At 46.0% G+C, this 19677-nt stretch overlaps 1 protein-coding gene across 10 annotated transcripts in view; it reads left to right on the top strand.

Annotated features, from left to right (window-relative positions):
* Positions 1 to 19677, top strand: part of TCF7L2 (transcription factor 7-like 2 (T-cell specific, HMG-box)) — a 237454-nt gene that overhangs the window by 1490 nt on the left and 216287 nt on the right. For 2 of the 10 annotated variants that reach the window (XM_006879927.1, XM_006879922.1), the window contains exon 4: positions 11405 to 11477. The exons of the other annotated variants lie outside the window; for them this stretch is intronic. In XM_006879927.1, coding sequence (XP_006879989.1) covers positions 11405 to 11477 — 73 coding nt within the window. The remainder of the gene's footprint in view (positions 1 to 11404; positions 11478 to 19677) is intronic. 10 annotated transcript variants of the gene reach the window in all.

The following is a 19677-nucleotide window of genomic DNA, read 5'->3' as shown; positions in this document are numbered from 1 at the left end:
CCCTGGAAGGTCACACTTCCCAGATTGGTCCCCCTGCACACTTGGGAACGCAGGGCTGCTTTTCTTTGGGCCACACTGCAAGGCCGCGCGCGCCCTGGGTGCCGTGGCGGGCTCGGCTGCCCGTCGCGCTGGCTGCGCGCTCTCCCGGGGCATCTGGGCGCCAGGGCGGTGCGGGCTGCGGAACCCCAGTGCTGGGGTGTGTGCGGCCGAGAAGGCCTCCCAGGGTGCTTTGGATTTCTAGAGAATTGTAGTGCCTTGGGGCGTATGGCGGGGTCTGTTCGCCGGCTTCCTAGGAGGCCCTCGGTGGGCCTGGGGGGGGCGGCTAGAGGGCAGGGTTTGCTGGCTCAGGGGGTTGCAAGGAGTAAGGAAAGCCAGGGGCACCTCTACTTTAAGAAAATGGGCTGCTGATCGCCAGGTAGTCAACTTTTGGGGGGCCCCAGGGAGACAAGGTGTGCCAGGCCCAGGGAGGGGAGCGCTTCCTGCCGCGTGCGTCCCACGCCCACCCCTGACATTTGTTAAGGCTCGGCCCCTCCCCCCACTGGCCTCTGCACCCTGCCCTCACCCTGAACCCCCTCCCCCACCCCACTGGCCTCTGAAAAACTGGATTACGAATCAGTAAACGCCAGGCGCCTCTGTGCCCGGCTGCCCGGGATTGTCATTCTGCACCTTCGCTGGTTTGGTCCCCCTTACTCCTTATTTACACACACTACTTTTGTGTTTTTCTTTCCCGGTAATTCGAGATAGCAATTGGAAATAATGCACCCTCTGTTGCGCGGCCGTGGACTCGGTGCTAATGGCCGAGGCTCGCCGGGCGGGAGTCGATCCGATCTACAAGTGTTTTTCAGCATTATTATATTAACTGTCAGGCTCAGCTTGGTTTTTTTGGGCCCTGGCAAAATGACCAGGGCATTCTAGGCCGGTCATTTTTTAATGGCAAGGAAAGAGAAATGATTCTCCCCACACCCTGCCCTGCACCCCGGCTCCTGCAAGCTTGGAAGCCGGGAGACCACTCCTGCCCTATCTCCTGCTGCCCGGCCGGCTCCTCCGGCTGCAGGGTCCCGGCCGCGGGGCTACAGTTGTGGACGAAGCGCTGCCCGGCTATTCTGTGCTTCCCCTGGGAGCTTGGGGGGCACCTTAGACCGGGAGCTTTCCACTCAGCGTCAGAGGGATTGTGTACTAACATATCCAACCAAGCAACATTCCAAAGTAACCCTGAGAATTGCTCCCTGGGTTCTCCTCCCCCGTGCCCTGCAGGCTTGCCCATAATGTTTTAAAAACCCACTTAGCCATTTGAAGGGCCATCTAAATTTTGAGCCTCCATGGCAGGTTTGCTGGCTTTCCTGATAACCTTTCCAACTCCCGGTGACCACTTGCTCTCATGCCATACCATCTCCTAAAAGTTAAGCAGTTGTGTGTTGTTTTTTCTTTTTTTTTTTTCTCTCGGTAGTTAGGAAACCAGGGAAATTGTAAGAGGCCAAGAAATGATTTCTGGGTGAGAATAGGAAGGCTCTCAACCTCCCAGTACCCTTTGTGGGCATTACCAGGAATGGAGAGTGCCTCATCTTTTAATTGTGGACTTAGCGGGTGGCCTTGCGCAGTGACATCAGATGAGAGCCTCAGAAGACATTTCTGAACTCAGTGGGCAGTTTTGCTATTTGCATGTCAAGCATCTGCAGACATCTTGGTGGTGCCTCTTCCGCCTTCCTTTCTGTTACCTGGGCAAGATGCTGTGCTCCAGAATGAAAGTTATTTATTTAGAACTGCAAGCAGAGTGGCGGAAAGGAGGGCAGTTGCTGTGGTGTGTCACTTCTGACGTCTGCTATCAGAGGACCGGTTTGCACTTCCAGATTTGACACAGCTGCGGAAGGAATCTATAGCTAAGATAGCGGTCCTTCTGCTCATCCAAAATCCTTAGTTCTGCCGGAGCGCCGGAGCAAAAGGCAGAAAGTAGCAGGGTGCTTTTGTTCTTTCCCGATTCCTCTTCTTTCGTGTTTTGTTTTGGTTTTTTTTCCTCTACATTTTCTGTGATTTAGGAGTTTACCTATAAGCAACTGCCTCCTTTAAACAAACAGTTTGGAACCCTGATTTCTGCTTTTCTGTTGAAGAATGCAAAGAATTAAGGAGTATCATTAAATCGGCTTATGATGAATAATACATTATCTCAAGAAAAATTCTTTAATTGGTGACGACGCCATAAAGCCAGATAGTAATAATTTTATTTTAAAATGACAAAGATTTCTGCATGACATTAATTTAGCCTTTGATACAGTAATGGGAATGGCTTTTAAGAAGACAGAGTCGAGTACAAAAATGCATTAAGGAGAGGTGGAGTTAAGTAGATGGGAAAGGATAGCATGGGCAAATAGTGGGTTTGTGTGCTAAAAGATAAAAATAGGGTTACCATGTTAAAATTGATAGGACAAAATAGTTGGACATTTCTTTCCCTTGCCTGTTAGACCAGAAATAGGGAAGGGACTAGGGTGATAGGCATTCCAGTTAGGCTTGGCATTTCTTTTTAAACATTTGATTATCAGAGCTTTTGCGTCTTCTTTTACCCAAAGTTGTTTGCTTTCCAACTGAGCTACTTGCTCCTCGGTTGCACAAATAAATAAGTAGCATCTTGAATTAATTTTTGAACTTGGAATCCAGCATTTAAAGGAAATCAAGAGGGGCCTATTCATTGGGGTTTTATTTAGTCAGACAACTTCTCTTTCTAGCTTGTGAAAAATGGCTGTATGCGCCTGACTCAAACAACATAATCCTTTCCAATACAAAAGATGCAGACCTGGGGAGTGTGAAGGGTTAATGGTGGCCCTTCCCTCTTGTCCTCCCACCCCCTACCCTCACCCCCTGATTGTTTTGACAACACTTTTCAAAGTGTGACATTCCAAGTCTCTACGTAACAATGTAATATTACTGTAATTACACAGGTCATTACATTTTAAATAGAGAACAATAAAATGCTTATCGCCTTGAAAAAGAACAGGTGTTCCTGCCCTTCTTCGGTATTTATGCTAATTGTTTTTCATCTCCTTTGGAAATATTTATGGCGAACATGCTTAGATTTCAATCTCAAATGCAGCAGTATTAATTCCAGGCTAATCTTGATAGGTTGAGGTTTAATGTCTACATTGTGGGTTATGGGCACAACCTTCACCCCATAAGTCATATTTTAATGATTATAAATTTCACATGCCAGCGCCTTGCAGTTTGTTGACATTCAAGCCTTCGGAATCCCCAGAAACACTGTTTTGCATTCGGGAGCCTGAAGTGCATATCTAGGAGAAGTGTTTTTGAAAACTTTTGACGGCTCAGGGGAAGTAGCTCTGACTGATACCCTGTATCTCTGATGGTGAGAAGATTCCATGGAGGCCACTGTCCCGGGTCTTGCTCCGGAGTTTTCCCACCTCGATTTTACTGGTAGGGGTTTCATTTCCAGTCACTGCTGGAAGGCGGTCAGCTCTCTGCTTCCTTGCAAGCTGTGGAAAAGTTACAGGAATGCTTGCCGGGGGTTTGCAGAACAAGAGCGCGGTTCTGTTAGCAGCTCCGGATAACTGTAGTCGTGCACACCATTAAGAAAATATTTGCTTTAGAAAACTAGCGTTTTAACAGTTGCACCAGAGGCTGCGCTTTTAAAAATTACAGTAGACATTTTTCCAGGGTCTGAATGCCTCCTTACATCCCTATGAGGTGCTGGTGTACAAGCCAGAAGTGCCCAGATTTCTTGCTTGAGAAATCCTAGTGGAACTTCTGTTCCACACGTGCAGTAGGTAAACGAGAAGGTATCTAAGAGGATTTTACATTTTGTCAGATGTTTCACCACGGGGTCCCCCCGAATCACATTATAAATGCACTGAAGAGAAAGGACAGCTGCAAATTTTTGTGTGGACGGGTGTTTCTGGACCATGACTAAAACTCCGAGGACCTCTTCCCCAGCTCTCTGGAAGTTATGTGGAAGTTAGTTTATTGGCAGTTAAGTATGAGACAATCTGGATTTAGCAAATGCTTTATCCTACACAGGAAGTAGAGGACAGTATATTGGGGGAAGGGAAGGAGGGATTTACCTTTTTTTTTAATTAAAAAAAAGGAAAAAAACCAAACCATGGAGTTGCCAAATAAATAAGCACTTTCCAAGGAAGTAGGTGTAAGCTTTTTAGTCTTGGTAAGTGGGATTAGATAATATCTTCAAACCACATTTATAACTGCACTGAGGTGTCACATTCAAGAGGTTGGAGAAGGGGTGGGGTGAATCAGGTTCACAAGGCTTTGCCTTGGGAAGGGTGGTGGGATGTGGGCGTCTGGGTTTCTGCTGGGAGAGAATATTGTCAGTAAATCTTGAGCTCCAACTTATAATTGAGCACATTTGTGAAGGAAATGGTTAATTTTACAGCCAAAGACAAACTTGCACCCCGACAGGTCTGCTGCAAGAAATGTGTCCCAGCCCTTGGCTGGCAAGCACCACTGGGTCATAAATCCACAGGCTTTATTTACAACCCATAACACTTATGAATGTTAAGATATTTGACGCCACATTGGCCTTATAATATGCAGGGTCCGCAGACACTAGCAGTAGCTCAGATTTCACTCACTGATTATAAGCAATGAGTTTGGGGGGGAAGAGGCAGCCACTCACAAATGCTGCCTCCCCACCCCCCAGTCCTACCTCAGCGATGTGAGCTTACAGACACCCCTTCCCTAGGCCGCTGGCCGCTGACTGCTGACTGCTACTTTTCCTCTAGGCTATTGTTACACATATTTATAAAGAGCACTTTCAGTCCCGGAAATTCAGTGGGGGGCTTTTCCAAAAAATGCCTCTTTCAAAAGCAAGTTTGCTTTAGGTGTTTTTGTATCTTTCCTACTTTGCCCTGTGCCCCCTTCTTCTTTTTTTCTTCCTCCTTTTCTCTCTCCTCCTTTTTTTTTTAAGACTCCATTGCCTTCATTGTGCACATTTCTCAGAATACGTCCAGTAATCTGATCTGGGAGTCTGCTCTTTAATTTAGACATTGTTCCTCTGAGCTGCAAGGGAAGTTACACACATTTCATTGTATACTAGTTAACTTGAAGGATTTCTTTTTGGAACGAGGGGAGGAAGTGAGATGGGATGAGGAAAACTGATGAAAATCATTTAATAGACAAGGGGAAAATACAAGATTGTCTTGGGACTGGGGAGGCCACTCATTCTGGGAGACGTGTGTTGGTATCTCGGGAGGAATTGTAATGAGAGAGAGAGAGAGAGAGAGAGAGAGAGAGAGAAAGCAAGCAGAATGAAATACTTGACTAACAAAAATGAGAAAAGGCAAAGGAAACGGGACCAGAAATTGGACTTGGAGGAATGATTTAATTGGGGCTCAGAAGTTTCTTGAGGGATTGGGGGAAAGTGCCAGGAGGGGGAGGGTGATGGTTAAAAAGTGAATGGCTTTACTCCCTAAAGATTCTTCTCAGTGCATCACCCAGTGAGCCCCAGGAAAAGATATGTGTTCTGTATCAGTTATTGTGTAAGCATCTAGGGTGTGGGGGTCGGGAAGGGATGTTTATCTGTCGACTAGATATGTTTGAGAGGCCAATTGTCCTGCTGGTTTTAATTTCTTTAAAAAAAAAAAAAAGCGTGTTTGTGTGTGTAGCAGACTAACCACCCCATAAATGGTACTGGTACGCAGGGGCGTTTGGGTCCCGGGGAAGGTGATGATTGTCATTTCTGGTCAGATCGCCCCTCCATACACTCCAAATTTAAAAACCGAGGCTGAAAGGTTTTATTTTCTAATCAATGGAATGCAGAAACTTACTAGCCCTCTGGGACAGATATGAATCCCTTAACAGCTCATTACAAAGATGTGGCTGTGGGATCTTTGAGCGGGTTATCAGCCCTGGTGTTCTTCCGTTTTCCCAGGATAGGCCCCCCCTCCCCTTTTCCTTCCTTAGGCACATCTGATTTTGGGCTGGTAATTCAGTCTATTATATTTTATTCTTTTTGCCGTGAACGATGAACCAGCCCTGGACACTTCGATCCACAGGGGGAGGGAGGAGTGGATGTTTAGGGGGTGGGGGCGCTCTGTGCTGAAGGGGTTAAAAAAAATTGTTTGCTAAAGTTTGGCATCATGAAAATAAATTTGAGGCCTGGTAGGCATTAACAGGGCACAGCACATTTAGAGAGCTTAATTAGTACGAACTGTAATTGTTCATGGTCTGCCAGAAGTAATGTTCAGCAAAGTGCAGTCCTTCTCTTGAAGCCTTCAGTTTGGAACCTATAAATCACTTGCATATTTGTGTAGTGATTCAAATGGAGCTAAGACCTCTCCCATCCCAACATGTGGTAAATTGTAAAGTCAATGAATTGCAGATGTAGGCTACAGTGCGATCCTCTAAGAAAATGCAGAATGAATGGGAAAGAGTGATGCTATAAATATTTACCGAGAAGATAACTAGATGCCTGCGTGCTGCGCCAATTACGATGCACTAAATATATTAGTAAAATGCTGGGGGGGGGGTGCGGGGAATGGCCAGGATTTGTGTGGGCCTTTGGGTGGGTTGGTTTGTTTTGGGAAGGGAAATAAAAGATGCTATGTTATTGTCGTGTCAGTTTTATTAAGCCCGAATCACAATGTGTCCAGGGAAGGACACATGAAACCCACATTAATGCAAATTAATGCGTTATGAGTTGCAGTGCAGTGACTGCTAAGTGGAGCAATGATGGGGCATCATTTTAAGAGTGTTAGTGTAGCAACTTTTAATGAAAAATGCTGCGCTGGTAACATGTCTCAGCACTTGAGACTGGGTGTTTTTATATGCAGCAAAAATGTGTTTTGTATAAGAGCCTGGTACCTGATACACTTCATCTCCCCCCCCAAACAGTTTAAGATCCTCACCATTGAATGTTTTGGTGCGTCAAGAAAAGCGTTTCGTTTTTCCTCAAAAACCAACCCAAATATTTCGGCTCCTCTGTTTATTATTTTGTGGGTCAGTTGGTTTTTGTTTTTGTTTTTTTTTTGACTAGAGAGATTGCAACAGAATGGAAAAACAATGAGTGTATCATCCCTCAGTAGACCTATAGATACCACTTTCTCCTAGCGATTTTTCCTTGGGTTTGTTGTTTTGGTTTTTTTTTTTTTCCCCTCTTCCCCCTCCTTCTTAGAGGATTTTGGTCTCAGGCAATGTTGCAAGTCAATACTCCTTTCCCCAAATGTGAGTAGGTGGATGTGTATGGAAGCTGTAAAAGTTAATGATCGTTCTCTGACTCATAGCTGATGGTTTCAGGTTGAGGAAAAGGGGGAAAAAATTAATGAGGGTAAATAGACATTTGATGGAACCTCGAGACAGTAGGAGAGATTGTTCTTCTATCCAAAGGCAAGCATTTTGCTGCTGCCACTTTTCTGAAGGAGAATGCCGGGAACTGAAAAGGGGGTGCTTTCGTTAGGGTGTTGAGTTAGCATTGCACAAATGCCTAATCTTTGCAGGAAGCCTTAAAGCTGTGCACCTATTGCTACTCAGTTCTGGTTTTGCTTTCCCCCTGGGAGTTAGAACCTTCCCTTGTTGCATTTTTAAAAATGATGAGCAGTAACTCTATGTGCTGGTCAAAGTTCATTTCCCATTAAATGGGAGAGACACCCAACACAGCACTTGGGGGCTATGGCCATACTAGTCTGCTTACTAGATGCGCTCTGAAAAACGGCTGATGGCCCAAGAGAAAGGCCTGGATGGGCCAGGAGGCATCCTGTCTCTTAAGCCAATGACATGGAAGTTAAACTTGATGGTATAGGGAGGACAGTGGGCCCAAAGCACCTCTAACCCTTACGGCTCTGCTGTTTTTTATAAAAGCCAGGTGTTTCATAAAACTGAAAATAAAGCAGTATTTCTGCCTCCTCCCGATTTAGTGGAATACTCAGGCCTAAACCATTAATTCTCCATCGTGTTGAACATTCACTTAGTGCTGGGAAATCCAACAGGCTAGAGGAGACTGATATTTTTTTGTTGCCTTTGAGAATAAGAGATTAGTGGTTGAGAAATGCCCTCTTTCCCCCATCTGTAAATAAGAGTTATACCTTGGATCTGAGACATACAGTTCAGAGCCAGATTCGAAATCCAAGGAGAGAATTCAAGATACGATAATAATAAAGGAAGGGGTTCATCATAAAACACTGGTTATTACGTCTTGCAGGATGGTGCCAAGTTTTTCCTGGTCATCTGTGTTATCTTTTTATCTTAGAGAGCTCACCTTTAGCACTCACTGTGAGCCTTAGAGGGTTTTGCCTCTGGATGAAGCGGGCAGGGTCATCTGGCAAGTGTGAGAATGGGTGAATTGAGGGACCTTGAGCTTTGTAAGCAAGCCCCCAGGAAGGGTTGAGGGTTTATGGGAAGGAATGTCAGTTCCTTGGAGTTGGTGACTGTGACACACCAGGAAGGGAGGAAGACCTGATGTGGGCGGCGTGCTGAGTGGATGGGTTGGGACTGTCACAGTTGCTGGGTCAGGAAGTGACATGGGTCTTGGGACTGCCCACAGTGGGACAGCCCCAGAAGAAGAGGTGTGTGGAAACCCGGTGGTTAAACTCAGCCTACTTCAGACAGCTTGTCTGATCTCTGCTTTGTGGCCCTCAACCTCCCCTCCTTTTCCCAAACATAAAGGGCCAACTAGCTCTTGTTCTCGCCTTCGTTCTGGCTTTTTCAGAGCCGTAGAAATGAGCGTTCCAGTTTGGAGTGCCAGGTTTTTACTGGGCACTTGTATTTTTATCTTTGTCTTAAAAAAGCTAGACGCTCACGGACAAGGCATCTTTGTGTTTTCCGAGGAAGAGAAAAAAGAGCCAGTTAAAACGTGTGTGTGTGTGTGTGTGTGTGTGTGTGTGTAGGGAAAAAGCCTATTTGGAAAAAGAGGGCACCAGCGTCCCAAGGGGCAATCAGAACACCTTACGTCCTTGTGACTGTAGCTGGGGGAAGCTTGGCTTGGAAAGTGAACCCCAGTAGTTACAGGCCTGGAGTACACATCTGACTCCAGGCTCAGAGGCTGCTGGTGCTGCTGTGTGTGGCTGGGCTGGGCAAGATTTCTCTGAGCTGTTAAGACAGCTGAGCAGGGTGGTTAGTTACGTGGCTTGAGGGTGTTAGAATTGTGCGTGTTTGTGTGGTGCTTAAATTAACTCTGTCTTCTTGGTTTCTCTGCTAGATTCTTTAGGAACTTGCCGCTACAGTGAAACTCTTCATTGCAGTCTTTTCTCTAGGCTTGTGTTTTAGTTGGTGATGAACACAGGATTAAGCTTGGAACTGGACAAGTGAAAATGAAATTCAGATTAGCCACACTTGCATTAATTTATTCATAAGGCTGTGATTATATGATTACCCCCCCCTTTTTTACCTACCTCTGTATATATACTTAGTTATCATGTGTCCATTCAATTTTAATTGACAATATAAGATTCCTGTGGTTGCCCTGAGTGCGGATTGCCTAGGGCTCTGCAGGGTTTGTGGAAAGAAAAGCTTGGACAAGTTTCCATTAAGCCCTGAATCGAGCAATTGGAAAAGAGGAGAATAAAATGGGCTGAGGGGGGGGACAAGTTGTTAGTGTTGCCTTCTCGGCTGAGAAGGAACCGAGCTGCTCGCCAGCCAAGAATTCCAAACTCGCAGCGAAACCTGTCCCCAGCGCCGAAGTTGTTTTAACACGACACAGAATTGTCACAGTAATTAGTGCAATCTCCGCTCGCTGACTGGCAGTTTGCACAAAAAAGACAGGCGGACAAAGGGTTCAGATTCATCTCTCCCCGCTAGCAGTTCACTTTGGATGAACAGCTTTTGAGTGTGTGTGTAATGGCTCATTTTTTTTGGGGGGGTTGCTGTTACTTTATTAGGGGGAGTGGTTTACTACTCTGCTTTGACAGATATAGGGAACTTACTCCTCCACCTTTATTATTTTTAACTTTGATGATTATTTTCTTTTGGGGAAGGTAGAATGTGTATATGCATATGCAGTACTTTTATTTGCAACAGATAAAATCTCAGAACCCACTGACTCTTCAGATCAATATTTATAGTGAACAGGATGGATGCAGATAGTTTTTTTATTTCATTATTACTGTGCCGAGTGGTACAAAAGTTTCCTCTCCCCTCCCCCCCTTTTTTTTTTAAAAAAAAAAATTCAATTGCACACTGAATGCTTTTTCTTACAGGGACCAGGATACAAAAGTGTGGAGTCCAGTAGCCACTTGCAGCCTAAATTTTGCTTTGTTAGTAATTCAGAAGTGTTGGAGTTTTCATATTAAGAGTAGGAATGGTAGTCGGGGGCGCATTATAGCCATCCAGATTCCTGTTTGGAAATGCGGCTGGTTTGCTGTGAGAGGAATGGGCAGAGATTTCACAATTCAGATCTGTTTGTATGTGGCAAATTCAGATGTATTTTCATTGAGAGATCTTTCAGTGATTACAGTGCATTGTTTGGAGAAGAAGTTGCCTGATCTTATTTGTTTTTCCAATTGGTAGGATCCCAAGATTCACAAGGATTATTGGGAATTCCAGAGGGGGAAGTCTTGGCCTACCACTGGGGATTCCTGCTGTATTGCTGGGTGGTCTTGTGTTAAGGTGCAGGAGGGACTTCTGGCTTCTGCAGGGGCCATTGGACTGTCCAGTGGCCATTGCTGGTCTTGGTGGTACTGTAGTAAAGGGGTCCACTGCTAACCACAAGGTTGGAGGTTCAAACCAGCGGGCAGTCTGCTTCTGTAGACATGACAGCCTTAGGAACCAGCACCTGTGGGTAGTTCTAGTTCTGCTCCATCTGCTCCATCTTCCAGGGTCACTGTGAGTCAGGGTAGATGTGATGGCCATTGTTTCTTTTTGTTGGGCTTGGGGTGGGTTTGGATTGCCTGAGTCCAGTCTGCGATGGGCAGTGTGAGCATCTTGAGGACATGTGTAAGGCCTGGTGTCGCCCTGGAGCTTCTCTGACCCGTGTTTTCCCGTGTTAGAGGGCCAGGGGCCGAGCGTCAGGTCTGTGGGGGCTTGTCCCTGCTACAGTCTTGTGGTAACTGCTCTTTCCTCTCTTGCTTTTCCTCTTTCTCGCCTATATGTTGCAATTCTGACGACTCTCTGCAGCTCCCCACGAAGCCTTCCTCAGCAACCCCCTGGCACCCTGGCTTTCCTTATGTCTTCATGGGTATCCGCCTCTCCTGTTCTCGTCATTGAGTCTCACTCCTGGCCACCCCCCCCTTCCCTTTTCACTTACTGAATAGGTGGGGCTTTTCTCTCCCCCCTTAAACTTTCCCTTAGATGATTATGATCATCTTATCCGTAGCAACAAATAAAAAAATACACAGGGCTTGATTGAATGCCAAGGCTGAGCTCAGTCTAGGAAGGTTTGTCTGCTATTCATAAACTGCTTAAGATGTTGTCTTGTAGTTTGTGACATAAGCAGAACGCTTTGATTTGGTTTCTTTCTACAGCTCCATTTTCAGTCCGGGAGCACGCATTATTCTGCGTACAAAACGATCGAGCACCAGATTGCAATTCAGGTAGGAAACTCGAGAGTTCCTGACGCTTCGATTGTCACCGTGGAGGTCGCTTGTGTCTTTCCTTGTTCGCCCTTCCCCCCCGCCCCTGCCCCTGTCTAGATGCTTTGGAGGAGGCGGATGATGATGGTGATGGTGAGGATGGTGATGGTGATGATGATGATGGCCGAATCCTTGGGGGAGGTGGGAATTGAAGAAGACGAGAGAGAGGATAAAACAATGCGTAGATGATGGGAGGAAAGAGAAATCTGTGTGGATCGGGACTCGTTTCTTGCTCAGACATGAAGGGTATACAGTCCCCAACTTGGTTACTGCTTGGATTGGGGGGGTGGGCACCTTAATACGGGAGCAAAACTGGGCAGCAGAGGAGATGGGAGGTATTTGAAGGGAGATGGTAAGGGAGGCCATGCGACACTCAGAGTTGTTTGTGGTGGATCAAATTCAAGTGAAGTGCTAAGAATATTACTTTAAAAAAATGTTGTCATCAAATATACATGACCGAATATTTGCCATGTAAACCGTTTTAAAACAGCCAGTTCAGTGGTTTTACATGAACAATGTCGCAGTCATCACTACTGTATTCTAAGAGTTCATCATCCCCAATAGAAAGTCTGTAGCCATTCAGCAGTAACTCTGGAGTTTGTTATCCCTGCTGGAAACCAGCTATCTCCTTGCTAGCGGGATGGTTATATCTGTTTTAGAGGCTGTGGAACAATATAGGTGTGAACTTGACTTCTTAGAATGCTTCCAAGGTTCGCCCATGCTGTAGCGTTGACCAAATGGCTGCTGCTTTTTCTGGCTGAGTAATACTCCATTGTGTGGATGTACCATGCTTTGCCTGTGCATTTATCTGTTAGTGGACACCGGGCTGCTTCGACTTTTTTTGGCTCTTTTGAATGCTTCTGCTCTGACTGTCACTGTGGACCTGATTGTCCTGACCTGTTGAGTTCTCTGGGACCAGTTGATGTATGACATTTACAATGCTAGAAGGCGAGGCGACAGATCCTAGCATCTGAGGAGTGTGCTGTTTCCTGCTCACGTAGTACTTCCATTCTTTTAAATCCAAAGGCTAAACAAATCACGGACCAATATAGACTGGGAACTGAACTGATGCCAGCAGAAGCAGTAGAGGACAGAGAGCAGAGACTGAGAGGATTTTTTTTCTCTGTCTGCCTGCCTTTAATCGGGTGGGAGAACTTTGCGATGGTACCCAACCTTGAGTGTTCTGCTTTAACCCTTCAGAGGCAGGCTTTGAAAACTTTTCATTGTGGAGTTTGGCGTTCAAGCCCTACATTTTTCCCTTATAAATGGATGTGGATTTATTAGATATTCAGGCTACTACTGCTTTGCCCCTTTCCCTGATTGCTTGCAGATAACTATGACTGTTTGTGGCCATCAGAAGCTATAGTCACATTGTATCTTTGCAGCTCTGCCATTTGAAATATGCTTCAGTCTCGATAAGACCTTCAAATAGCCCTTTGCCCCAGGTAAAAGGAGAATTCTTCCACCTTTGAAAAATATGAATCAGCAAGTATTTTTATTTGGTGGATCTCTAGTATCTCTGTACTCATTTCAAGGTTACCAAAACTTGTTTTTAGAAATATTTTGATTATGTCTACTTTGGGGCTGGTGTGTGTGTGTGTGAGAGAGAGAGAAGGTGGGGCTCTTGACTCTCCCCTCGCTCTCAGATATTTTCAAGGGTCTAACTAGATGCTGTAGTTGTCCCTGAGGGCAGCCTTCCCTTTGTGTGTGTGTGTGTGAGAGAGAGAGAGACGGTGGGGCTCTTGACTCTCCCCTCGCTCTCAGATATTTTCAAGGGTCTAACTAGATGCTGCAGTTGTCCCTGCGGGCAGCCTTCCCTTTGGTCTGAGGGAGTCCTGCACCCAGCACGTGGTGAAGGAGGGCTGAGGTTGAGAACAAGTCTAAACCTTCCATCTGGATGGATGGATGGATGGGTGAACAGACACTGTCCTGAGGACCGCTCCATCTTGGGGAGTGTTGGAGAAGCCTGCTGTCCGGAGTGTGGGAATTACCGCGGTTGAATAGCTCAGTGATCCCTATCTTGGTGTGGAAAGGCTGGCTGGGGCCATGCCACTGGGGGAGCAGCCGAGGCCAGCCCAGCTGTTGTGTCTTTGCACCCGTTGCTGAAGTGCCCCTTGTTCGGCCTAGCAGTTCGTCTTTCTCCAAACCACCTGGCACGGTGCAGGCCCTGTGAAGCCCTTTCTCAGGAGGAAGATGGAGTAAATTACAGAGCTCATTGTCTGGAGGGCTGAAACCATTACTAGGCCTCCATGAACAGGTAGTATTGTTCTCCCCGCTTCTATTTGCTAAGGCTTGATGCCCATGTGGGCAAACAGAGGGGCATTTTATTAGAGCCCCAGCACGAGGGAGCTTTCAGTGTTCCTGCCCCACCCCCACCCCCACCCCCCCACTCCCTGCTAGTCCAAGGCCAAGCCAGATGCCATGAAACTCTACTTTTAGTTTGATAAAAGGATTGAGTGGTAAAAATCAACCCCAAACACAAAGTAGAACTCGCAGACAAGAGCTAAATGGTCCACAAAGCACATGGTAGCTTGCAGAACGGAGAGGTTAGAGGAGAAGGGGCCACGGCTCGGCATCGTTCCTGCGTGCCATCGAGCGCGTCGCGGCTCAGGCGACCCTCCACGACAGGGTGAGTGTTCTCGGGCAGGTGTTCTCAGCTGCCGCCCTTCTGAATGCTCCTGAGAAGAGAGCATGGGAGACTTCATCTGTCTCTGCTCACGTTCTCAGGGGAGCCTGTCCCCGGAGAAGGACATCATGCTCTTTAAAGTCCAGGTTCAATGATAACAGGGGAGGCCCTCACTGAGATTGGATTGACAGAGTGGTTGTGACAATGGGCCCAAGTGTAGTAGTGGTTGTGAAGCATCAAACGTTTCATTGTGTTATATGTAGGGTGGCAGTGGGTCAGAACCACAACAAACACCTACCGGCTGTAGCCACAACCACAATCTGTCTGTGGTAAGATTGCCAGGTAGCTCTCCTGTGCAGCCATTGGTGTGTTTGAACTAGTGACCTTTCCATTACCAGCCGAATACTTCAACTGTTGCATCTCCAGGGTCCTTTCATTCCTATTCCCCTATCTTCCAAAGTAAGGCTTAAATGCAAAGTGGCTGTCAGGGCAGTTTTCCCCCAAGGAAATATAAAACTGTTTAACTTTCATAAATCCTGTATTTCAATATGAGCTGAGCTTGTTCCTTTCCTAAGCTATATCCTAAAATAACCTTGAGTAGCATGATACCGTGTATCACATGAGGTTCATACCCCTTTCCTTCCTAACCTCCTGTAATTGCAGTACTCCGCCAAGTTCACAGTTTATATGAATGGTCTCCGAGTGATTCTATAGACATGTCATGTTCTTATAAAAGGTTTGGACATAATATCACTTGCTCTGTGGGGATCCTCCCTTCTTTCGACAGTCACTTCACTTGCCAGTTTTGAAATGACAAGAGTAGCACAAATGGCCAAATTCTCCCTAAATGAATAATAGAAACATAACTAGAATTAAAATGAGGTTAGTGTTTTTGTGTTTGTCTTGTTGTGTTTTTAAAAATACACATAACTCTTTTTTTTTTTGAGATGTTTCATTGTTGTTGTTTTACTGGAGTATAATTTAAATACAGCAAAGCTAAATATTTAGGAAAAAGCTGGATGAGTTTTCACGTATGTCCATCCATGAAACCGTCACCCAGATCAATACACAGAACAGACTTGAGTAGGTTTTTCTAAAGGACCAGCTAGTAAATATTTCAGACTCTGCAGCTCCTGCTGTCCTCATCACTCCTGCTCAACTGGGCTATTCTAGTGCAGACACAGCCAAGGATGATCAACAGAGGAGTTGATGTGACCCTGTTCCAATAAAACTTTATTTACAAAAACAGACAATAACTAGCTTTGCTCCTAGAGCTGTAGTGTGCTATCCTCTGATACCAAATATTACCAGTCCCTAGAAGTCCTTCTTATTTCACTTCCTTCTTAGTCACTCTGCCCACAACCTAAATTCAGACCTCTGTCAACATGGATTAGTTTTGCCAGTTTTTTTGGTTCTGTGTAAGTGGAGTTGTATTCTTTTGTGAGTAGGCTCTCGCTGGACAGGATTTCAGCAAGTTTCATCCTTGTTACTGTATGTAGCAATAGCTTCTTCTTTTCCTTTGATATGTTGTAGTCAACTCCTAACTATGCCACAGTATATTTATCCACTCCACTGTCATTGGGTTGCTTCCAGTTTTTTTAGCTCTGTGTGTGTGCGCGCGCGCGTGCGTGCGCGTGCAAATCAGATCTGACTGGTACAGGAGGAGATTGTCCCTCCTTCTCCAGCAGAGCATCTGGTGAATTTGATAAGCGCACCTCAGGGATTGCAGTGCATCTTCTTGCCACTAGGCCACCAGAGCTTGCCCAATTTTTTTTTAGCTTTTAAACACAAAACCTTTCTCTCTCCTCCACATCTTTTGGTCAAAATGCATGTGCATATCAATTGTGTTTTTTTTTAGCCAGACCTCTGGAGGCATATAGTATGAATATTTAGCTTTGCATTGAGTTTTTCGAGAAACTTGTATACTTGGTGCAAGCATTTGCCTTTGGAATATATTAACGTAGTTGTTGGGTGTGTGACCAGGACGTTTGAGGGGAAGCTGTACGGTTACCTAGATGTGATCAGGGGTCAATTTTGCCTTTTCCGACAAAGCCCTTAGTGAAGTTAGGGCTCTGACTGCTCGCCCCCATTCCTGGGAGCTTCGCCGTTAGTCTCAGAAGCAGCTGTGCAGGTTGAATCCTGACAGGGTGAAATCGCAGAGCCTCCTTCCTGGGCTGCCCGCAGGTGGACAGAGATCAATGTTTAGGCATTTGTGGTGCCTCCCTGTCGAGACCGCACTCTCCCAACCTCCTCCCTCATTTTCCAACCCCAAGCGCAGTGTGATAATTGAGGTCAAGCCCCGAAGAGGATGTTTCCCTTGGTTTCCAGAAGGATGCCTTCAGACCAATTAATTCTTTGTCTTAAGAGTATTTTGGCCAAAGGTTGATGTTTTAATACCGAGTCAGATGTGCTGGAGGAAAAGGCTCCACACTCAGCAAAAACAAACTGTGTAGACCTTTGCTGGTTGTTTTCCTTCTGAGACATGAAGTTGTTTGTGTGTGGGAGTGTGCACGCACTTCTGCGTGTGTGCGCAGACAACTAGGAGAGGATCCAGGAGAAACGGACCATTTTATTTGTTTACACAGCTGAGCTGTGCAGACTTTGCAGGGTGTTGTCTATCCGCTTTTCCTTTTGTCCTTACGCTTCTAAGTTCCCCATCAGAGCTTTGCTAACGTGCAACCCCTCCGCTTGGTGTTAGGGTTCAGTGGTCCCAAAGACCCTCCTCCAGGGCCTCGGTACTTTCTGGAGCCAGGAAGGTAATTAATGGCAGAAGCTAGAGAGCTTCTTTGCCCCATGTTGACCCCTTTTCCTGGCTTTGGTCTGGAAGCTGTCTTGACTGAATCTTTGACTGTTGAGATTCCTGAGGTGCTCTGCGTTGGAGACCACCTGTTTGCCCACATTGACCCCCAGTGTTCACGAGGAATGGCCAGAGGGTAGTGCCCTTGAGTTTGATGAGAATTTAAGAATGAGTTGATAGTGTTTGCACATGGCCTTGGCTTTGGGCCCAGTTGACATTTCTGGTGGTGATCTCCTGCATCCTGAGGTGGTCTTCACACCATGTGTTGCCTTACCTTCTGATTTCTATCAGGAGTCAATAAGTGGATTTGAGTTAAGTGTGGGGACTTTGGAGAGAAGCTCATTGAGTGGCTTTTCTATGATTTTTTGTGGCGTTGTGGGTGCAGTTCCCTAAACAGCTCATTTCTCTTGGGTGCCATAGTTCTGGCTGTGAGAATTCATGCTCACTTTCTGCAGAGGGACCATGTGTTGCCTTACCTTCTCATTTCTATCAGGAGTCAATAAGTGGATTTGAGTTAAGTGTGGGCACTTTGGAGAGAAGCTCATTGAGTGGCTTTTCTATGATTTTTTGTGGCGTTGTGGGTGCAGTTCCCTAAACAGCTCATTTCTCTTGGGTGCCATAGTTCTGGCTGCGAGAATTCATGCTCACTTTCTGCAGAGGGATGGAGTGTGCAGGTGTCTTGTTTGGTAAAGCCTATCAGTGCCAGGTTACTCATTGGCATATACTCACTTGCTAAGGTGGTTGTGTTTTATTTAGCCCAAGTCAATATCTCAGAATGTTCATTCATTAACAGAAATATTTTTATTGTGCCTCTGTGGTGTTCCTTGTAAATATGGTCCCAGGTCCCTGGGGAATGTGTCAGTGAACAAAACAGACTAAAATAGCTTGCTTTCTTGGAGTTTGCATTCTGGTGATGTTTTCAAAACTGACTCAGAAACCACTCCATTCCCTTGGTCACAGGTCACAGTCCTTAGATTTGGCTACAGTCTAGAAGTTTACAATAAAAAACTGAGAGATTATATTCTACTGTGAGAGAGGACACTATGGTGGCCTAGAGGCAAGCAGCTGCACTGCACTACAGAAGGCACGCAGTTCAAGTTCACCAGCTGCTCCATGGGAGAAGGGTGGGCAGTCTCTGCCTGTGTGATTAACTGGCTCTGAAAACCCCCCAGAGGGTCAGCTTTGGGTCAGTTCTGACTCAGTGGTACACAACAACAACAACAAAATATGAGATTTATATCTATACCTCCCTCTCCTTCCCCAGCATTGCACCCCTAAAGTTCTCTGAAATTAATTGATTATTTATTAGATGCTCACTCAGTTTCACTTGCTGGATTAAAAAATCTAAAGCTAGCCAGGTTCTTGATTGGAATATCAGTTTCCTCCTTCAGCGAGCATCCAAACTCCTTATGTCCTGATGAACTTTTGAGGCCTTTGCTTCCCTCTGTGTATGTGAGGACAGCCAGATGCTTCCACATGGCTCGAAAGAGTAGCTTAGACACCACGTGCTTGGCCATTGGTCAGAATCAATACAATTGTGATGGTAGCCGTTTATGCTTGTTCCACGCCTCTGGTGCCTTGGGCCTGGTGTTAAGTGCTCTGCTTGAATTATTTCATTGATTCTTCTTTACATGAAGGAAACGTGGATGGTTTTATCACCACAACCCTCGTTTTGTGAATGAGAGGAGGGCGTCAGGTATCTGGGATTATTTTGCCCAAGGTCAGGTAATGGGGATTAAGCCCAGAGTAGTCTACGCAGAGAGCATGTCCCACACAGCAGTGTGCTGACCACTGTCTGCTCAAAGGCTCACAGACAGCTCTGTGGGTTGCACACATAGGAGCCGCTGAGCTGGGGAGCTGCTTGAAAATCTAGTTTTCCTGCGTTGTAATCCATGGAGATTGTGACTCAGTCAGCATTTCATAGATTTGAGCATTCACTCCCGGTAGGGCTTATGAAAGTGTCCACTGCAGCTGCCTACCGCCAAAGGTGCTGGTTCAGTAGGACTGAGGTAGAATCTGTGAGTTCACACTTTTAACAAGCTTTCAGGCAAAGCTGGTGCCCTTTCTCTCAGGAGTGCTCTCTGAGAAGCGTTGGGCCAGGGCAGTGGATCCCAGCCCTGGCTGCAGGCTGGCATCTGGGCAGCACTGCAGACATCGCACGTCCAGGCTTTGTCCCAACCAACCTGACCAGCATCTCTCAGAGTGTGGTCTCAGAGTGTGGGCATTCCTGTTTTCAAGGTGATTCTAACATTTTCATTTTGTTGTAATTTATAAAAACAACAACACAAGAACCAAATGACTTCCATTTCAACCATTCACACACACACACACACACACACACACACACACACACACACACACACACACACTCTCTCTCTCTGTAGTAATGTTGATGACAGTGTCCATAGTTTGCTGCCATCCCCACCACTTCCAGATGTTTCCATCATCCTATTACAAACTTAGATCCCTAAATTTAAATGGCTTTCATGGGAAGCACAGATCTAGAGAATTCTGCATTTGCATTCCCTCTCCTTTTCACCTTGGAGGTGAGGATGTGAAACTTTGTCTTATCTACTTTGAGCATGTCATCATATCAGAAGGGGTTGTTCCCCAGGGACAATGTCATGCTTTATAAAATAGAGGGTTAGTGAGATGGGAAGATCCTCAGTGAGGTGGCTGGTGGGCTCACCGGCTGCAGCAGTGCGCGTCAGCACAGTGGAGCCAGGAGGAAGGTGGCA

This window comes from Elephantulus edwardii, unplaced genomic scaffold (assembly GCF_000299155.1).
Source record: "Elephantulus edwardii isolate Elephantulus edwardi_28Jun2011 unplaced genomic scaffold, EleEdw1.0 scaffold00006, whole genome shotgun sequence".
Taxonomy (NCBI): domain Eukaryota; kingdom Metazoa; phylum Chordata; class Mammalia; order Macroscelidea; family Macroscelididae; genus Elephantulus; species Elephantulus edwardii.
Note: the sequence above shows the minus strand (reverse complement) of the source record. Positions and strands in the feature narration are given on the sequence as shown.